This window comes from Saccostrea cucullata, unplaced genomic scaffold (genome assembly GCF_032062105.1).
Source record: "Saccostrea cucullata isolate Sc308-1 unplaced genomic scaffold, CSIRO_AGI_Scuc_v1 ctg12287, whole genome shotgun sequence".
Classification (NCBI taxonomy): Eukaryota; Metazoa; Mollusca; class Bivalvia; order Ostreida; family Ostreidae; genus Saccostrea; species Saccostrea cuccullata.
This window is the reverse complement of record NW_026922566.1, coordinates 12,441-19,664: the sequence shown is the minus strand read 5'-3', so window position 1 is coordinate 19,664 and position 7,224 is coordinate 12,441. Positions and strand designations below refer to the sequence as shown.

The 7,224-nt window shown below is 32.2% G+C and overlaps 1 protein-coding gene across 1 annotated transcript; it reads right to left on the bottom strand.

Annotated features, from left to right (window-relative positions):
* Positions 1 to 36: 36 nt before the first annotated feature.
* LOC134261969 (uncharacterized) lies at positions 37 to 6,652 on the bottom strand (the record flags this gene model as incomplete). Its single annotated transcript, XM_062744350.1, has 4 exons — positions 37 to 132; positions 5,378 to 5,524; positions 5,748 to 5,816; positions 6,541 to 6,652. Coding segments are annotated over 4 exons (424 nt in total), but the record flags the coding sequence as incomplete, so codon positions are not given.
* Between the last annotated feature and the right edge of the window lie 572 nt (positions 6,653 to 7,224).

The following is a 7,224-nucleotide window of genomic DNA, read 5'->3' as shown; positions in this document are numbered from 1 at the left end:
CCTGAGTTACTCTTGTGTCATAAGAATAAACATTACCTTCCTGAACTGATTTTCCTGCATTAATCTGCTGGGTACTCTCGGGTACATGTATATTGGATGAAATATTCTCGACAGTTGATACTGGAGAAATTGCTGAAAAAAATAAATGATATACCGTATAATCCATATTAACTGCCCCTGCCCCTTATAAGCGCCCAATTAGGTCTCTTAGGGAAATAAGGGTCCCTGTACAGTGATTAAAATCAAGTAGAATCATATCAAAAAATTGAATACCCGGTAAATTGAAAATGAAACTTGTCTATTATCCAATTTCTCTGTGGAAAATGAATAATTTTTAAATAGAATAATTTGGGTGGATTATCTTCACTTTAAGTAAAGTTAAGACATTACTTCAGTGTTTCTCTGTATTTGTGACGCGCCAAGCAAAAACCTCCCTTATGTCTATTATGACGTAACGTCTAAAGACGCGTCTAAAGTCAACATGGTAAATGCGACGTAAAAACGCTCCCTTCGGAGAAACTCTCCCCAGCAGAATAAGGGATGTTGTTTTAATTATATGGCATAAGAAAGATATTTGGGTGTGGTTTGAATGTAGTTTATTCTGTACGAAGTTAGTCTCCGTCAAGTGTCTGTGTGACCTATATCCTTTTCAAAATTATTATTAATAAGTGTATACATATTTTCTAAAGATGTCCAGTGGTGGTTAAAAAATTCCCGTAAGACCGTTTTTAAAATGAAGTTTGTTTGCCCTCTTTCTGTTCTGTATAAAAATAAATTGCTTCGGTAGTTACATGGAATATTTTGAAGGCATTTGAAATTAAAAAAAAAAAAAGTTGTTGATTGGATGAGAAAATTCCGGAATGAATAATTTTTAAAAAGATTAGTCGGTTCACCTTAAAAGGTCTTATAAACAAGTTTTTAAAGATTTTTTTTTAATTCAAGCTGCTAATTTCCAGCTGTTTTATCGTGATGCACGTGCAAGAAAAATTAAACAGGAGCATTAAACTAGAAAAGGTATCTTTTTTTAAAAAATTGCGATGCAGTGAAAATTGACCTGAGTTACCTCTCTTAGCTACCCAATTTATACGGAATAAACTGAGTTGGGCAGTTAACTCTGCGGTTTATATATAAAAAAAAATCGTAAGCAAACAAAGTAGATTTTAATTAAAAATCACTTCAACAGTTCAAATTGATGATTATAATATTTCAATATTGAAATGTAACGTCAGGTGGATCGATATTCTTTTATGCAAGTGATTGTGCAATAAGGAACACAATTTATATGTATACATGTAGTGAAGTTTAGTTATAAAATGTAATTCTCTATAGATACGACACAGAGTATTTGACTTGGCCACTTCTTCCAGAATTAGCTTTTAGCTGTTGATTTCAAATAAATATTATGAAGAAGGGGCTTTTGAGCTTCTCAATTAATTTTGCTATTTTTTACACCTTTTCATGTTGTGCGCAAAAATGTAGGAAAAATTCGCCCCCTCTCTTTCTCCTGTGTCTGCTCTATCTCTTTGGGGACTTTGTGCAAATTTTGTCGTGAATATATACAGTACGGATGCTCGCATACATTGTAAGTTACAGTCCCACTTTCTAAGATATTTTATGATTGAGAATAAAACAGATTGGACATATGTTTATCGACATTTTCCGGAGAAAAAATGAAACATGCCGTTATTTTGCTTCACTGTTATGTATTCATTATCCGTTTGCTGAGGTTACAGTGTATACACAATACATCGAATGTGAAACTGGCGAACATGATCCATCGATAAAATGTTATAAGAAATATAAATTGATACAAATTGTTTGAACACTTTTAAAACATTTCAATATATTATTATTTTGTGCAAAATTTTTCAAGCAAAGAAGAAAAAATAAGGTGAAAAGGTGATTTTTTAAACGTTTAGAAAACAACAAACTGAAACGCAGTCTCCAGTACTTATTCAGCCTTTTGAACTGAGGATAGAATGAAAGTTTACATTAAACATTTTAGAGTTATAAATTTTCATTTTGGTGATTTTATTTTAACCTTCAATATTAAGGATTTATTTTACCTGTAATAATTATTTCCCCGACAAAGATTTGACTACCAACATTTTTTGATTTCACATCTACCTTGGAAAATAGTAATCTTTTTTCCTTCTGTTGAATTGTAATATAATATGAATATCTTTATGCATTTCAAATTATTAAAGTTTGCTACGGATTACACGTAATTCAATAACAAATTAAAACAACTTCAATATTTTTCTTTTTCTGCGAAAGTCGCATTGTACATTCCTACATGTACATACATGCACAGCTATGGGGAGTTTTGTGCAAAATTAGCAAAACTAGTACGGTAAAAATCTGCTCAAAATATGAAAAAAAAATCAATGATCGAAACGCTCTATGTTTAAGGAATCACTGTCTAGTTAGTATAATATGCCAGGGCATCAACAATAGTGGGAAACATGGGATAATTTGCATAACGGGCATACTATACTAACTAGACAATGATTCCTTATATTTCCATTTCATTGTGAAATAAAATTACAGATGTAGACTTTAAAAATGCAGACATAGATTTATATTACACGAGGATTCCCATCCCAATTTCAATAGTCATCGCCCACTGATGTCAAACACAACAGTAGTCGCACGAAATTTCCATGCATGTTTGGCCTCTTAGCATCAGACTGAGAGACAGATGCACACGAGATTTGCATGTATATTAGGCCTCCTTAGCTCCTGACCTATTGACCTGCCTAATTTATATTCCGGTAGAATTATTAAGAAATTAACTCTGCTAACTTTCAAAGAGTTATCACAGAGAGAACAATTAGAAATGGAAATATTTAAGAAAAAGGACTTATCGAACATAAAAAATACATGTTGGTCGACTTGAATATTGCGTGCTTGTTCAACTAATCCATTCATATAGCTTTCTTGTTTTCCCAAAAAAAATCCCGTTAGTATAAATTACATCAATTAATTAGAACCCCCCCCCCCCCCGTTTACTATAAGGGTAGAATATTAAGAATGTGTTACCCGTTCTCTTACTTTTTGTTTCAATTTTTAACATGAATGTTTTAAACTATAATAAAAAGTAACTAATATTTGATATGATTAAAATAAATCATAATGTGTGCATGAACTTTCTCAGGAAGGTAACGGTAAAGTTTAGGTTAGAACTTGTAGTCTTTGTCTAGAAATGAATGTAAATGAAGTTGTTGAGTGTGTTACTTGTGAGATTCATGTATATTCTGGTATTGTGGTTTGTTATTCGGTCAGTATACAATGATCGATCAAAATTAATTCATGATCAACTTCATACATGTTAATAAATTGCGTAATTTTTTTTTTCAAACCATATTTTAAAAAATATACATATATTTTATTGGATGGGGTTGGGTGTTACATTCTGATTCACTGAAAAGTATGCAAACGCATTTAGTTACGAAATAATTCTAAACGTTTTTTTTTCAATAATTTAAACATAAATGTAAAATAGGAAACGGAGGGCCACGGAAAATTAATCAAATATTTAAAGATTAACCAGAAATAATGGTTTAAACTTTCATTAAACATTTTAAAATTTGATGCATCTAATCTTAATTGTTTTGATTTGAACACGCATTTATTGACATAATTAAGATTGGACACAAGTTTGACAACTTACAAGTTCCTCATTTGAATTTAAAAAGACCGATTTAATAACGATATCCAAATAAAAAAAGAGTCGAACTCTACGACAAGAGACAAATACAATTTAATCCAGGATGCGGAATGTCTTATCAATAAGCCAAAAAATCGTCAGAGGTGAGGCATACTTATTTCCCGTATTAAAACATTCGAAACTAAAACATGTAAATATAGTAAACGTGATAAAAGAAATGTGGTATCCTTTAGATTAAAAAACCCTGTCGCACTGTTTAAAAATTCAAGTATTGAAAACGTTAACTATATATATGACAAAACTTTTTTTATGCTGTGTATTATATAGACTTTTAATGCCCGGGGGGGGGCGCTGTCTCGAACATTTTTAAGATAACTACTTTGATAGTGTAACAGATAAACAGAGACAATGAAGTGCCTCTGCGTCAATGGGGTTGACCCGAGGCCTCTGGCTTACCAGTCCAGTGCTCTACCACATGAGCTTAAGGTAAATCTGCTTGGGCTAGCAGTAAGATGTGCATGCATCGTTCGTACTACCACAATAGGATTTTTTTTTTCATCTAAATGTTGCTTATTTCCTTTTACTGTTGCAGTGATGTAGACTGTGATGTAGACTGTAGCAGTGATGTAGATTTCTGCCATTTTTCCCTTGTCAATCATTTCGATGCCCCCCCCCCCCCCCCCCATTTCGTTTTTCAAATAAATAGTTTACAATGTTTATTTTTATTATTACGATGAAAAATCTTAATTATTGATAAATTTAAGGAAATCAATTCAAAAGTTTGAAAATATAAATATCATCAAATTATTACGTATGTAGCTTCACGTTATTTTACGATTTTACGTTTTGAAAATTCATGCAGTTACGCACGCGTACACTGTACGTCAAAGTAAATATTCCGTCTTTGTCATGCGATATTTTATACATTTATGCACAGAAATATATGTCATGTTATACATCAAATGAAAGAGAAAGAAAAACTCTACAAGAATCAATAAAAAACTGAAAATGTCAAAATTCTTCGTTAAGGGAGGTTTTTGCTTGGCGCGTCACATTTATTTTTTTTTCAAAAGATTTATGAAGTTAAAATCTGACATTAAATATCATAAAGAGAATACCAAAATAACCGCCCCCTTTTTGCAATTTTCTAAGCGCCCAGGGCGGTTGATAGGGATTATATGGTACATTACATGTAACATGTAGAAAATATGCATTGCTTAGCAGTTTATCAGCAATTATTTGTCCTAGCATGGTGATCAATTTAATTTTTACAGAAATATAATAGTGCACTATACATGTATTATTTTGATTATATAACAATATTATACTTTTAATTCATGTTAATTAGTTGAATCTGATTGGTCTCAAAACATTTCCTAAAAAACACTATTACCCGCTGAATAATGAAGCCACGCCCTCCAGCGTAGCAACAGTCATCGTTAACTGACGACGGGTGGTATTACAAAAAATAGTGATTGCGCAGAATTTATGCGCGCACGGTTCACTGTTATATGTATTTGTATAAAACATTCAGTATAATATAATAAATATTGCATGTAGTTGAATGTAACATTGAAAATTTTCACCCCTCGAAAATCATTGCCAACCTTGGCTGCACCCTGGTTGACAATGATTTTCTTGGGGTGAAAATTTTCAATGTTACATTCAACTACATGCAATATTTATATATTATTAAGAATTTTGTACCATCTGTGTCGATTCCTCCCTCCAAACCATGTATGTTTGGTTCAGATGCTGACAATCTTAGAAAGGTCTCTTCACCTTCTGTAAGGGGTGGTAGGGGAGGTCCACCTCCTGTCTTCGGTCTCTTTAAGCTGTCTAACTTCTCCTTGCCTACAAATGTACACATGCAATCAATCATCTTTCTATATAATGTTAAAAAATATGTTTGACACATTTCATGATATGTAAACATACATTTCCACTTTGTTGTGAATCATTTTAACATTTAAACAAATGTGAAAAATAATTCAAAATCTTTAATATGTTTAAATCGACAAAAAATACAAATCAAACATGTCAAATTTAATATTGATGTGCAATTGTTTTTACTTACTTCTGGATTTTACATTATAATTTTTCTTCCTTACATTCCTCCCATCCCCTCTTCTTTGTATCAAATTGCCTAAAAATACACAAAAAATAATTATATAGAACTGTTTTTACATAATAAAAAATTAGAGTGAGTTTTGCATTAATTTAGACATTATAAATGCATTCATTATAATGGATTATCTAAATACAAACGTATAAATAAAATGTTTTCTTGATCCTTGTTTTTCTTTTAAGTGCATCTACACATTATGTTGATTAGAACAGTTGTAGAAATAGTCATTAAATTGACTGTGCCGGCTGGGGGTAACATAATTACAGGCCACATTACAAATATAAGGATTTTATAACAGTATAAAAGCAATTAGTTCTGATTTATCCTTGCTTGACTCCTTCGATCAAGCCGTTTCTAAAATTAGAAACGGAAAGCCCCTTTTCTTTTCATGGTTTTACACTCAGCTGCGATCTCGGTCATGTCAATATTATCAGCGCTGTAAAATAACATATAACATAAACTTAGAAACATACGAGTTTAACTTATCAGCAATTAATTGCCACTCTCGCTCTTTAATTTCTTTGACTTTCCCCTTCGAGCCACTCCCCTTCATAGGTCCAAATAAAACTTCTGCTCAACTCTTTACCTCCTCAATCATAACTACTTCTTCCCCAACCCGCCAATTTTGTGACCTAGACTTTTTTTCTTGAACATCCATCATTTAAACCAAGCAGACGACAGAAATACTTACGTATCCAATCATCATGTCGTTTATTTACACGTTACTGCGGACATTTCTTACCTTTCTGTTTAAAAGAGCTCCTCGAGGCCTCTTCCAACAATGAGAAAAATCCGCGAAAACATTCTCGCGAGAAAATAATTTTGAAAAAATTCTCAACCCAAGTTTTGAGAATTATTCATTTAAGAATATTTTCAAATCGTTTTATGGCAGCGAATTTAAGAATATTCTTAACAGAGTAATTTTCAAGGCTTGAGTTGAAATTTTTTTTGAGAATTCTTAAAGGTTTATGGCGGTGGGGCCTGGTCTTATGGAAAGTGAGCATCCCCTGCCGACCGGTCACACCCGCCGTGTGCTCATTGTCATATACGAGTACTCACTATAATAGCTAGATAAGACATTATCAAATGAGGTTTCTACGTTAATCATAGCAGTAATACAAGTAATTAGATGTTTACTAGTCTATGTAAATAAAAATCTTGTTAAATGTGCCAGTATATAGCATTTGTACAAAATTATATGTATTTATCTGCAAAATGCATCAATCGGTTAATTTTTGCAAATACTGTATACTTCAAAAAATGACAAATTTAATGCCTAAAACAGTACAAAAATCACGGACCTAAAAAATATCAGAGATGGGATCAGGCCTGGGGGCCATAAAACTTAGACGAGCTCACTTTTGAGCTCAATCTCACTTTTTTTAAAGGAATTTATAAAGGAAAAGTGAGACTGAGATCAAGAGTG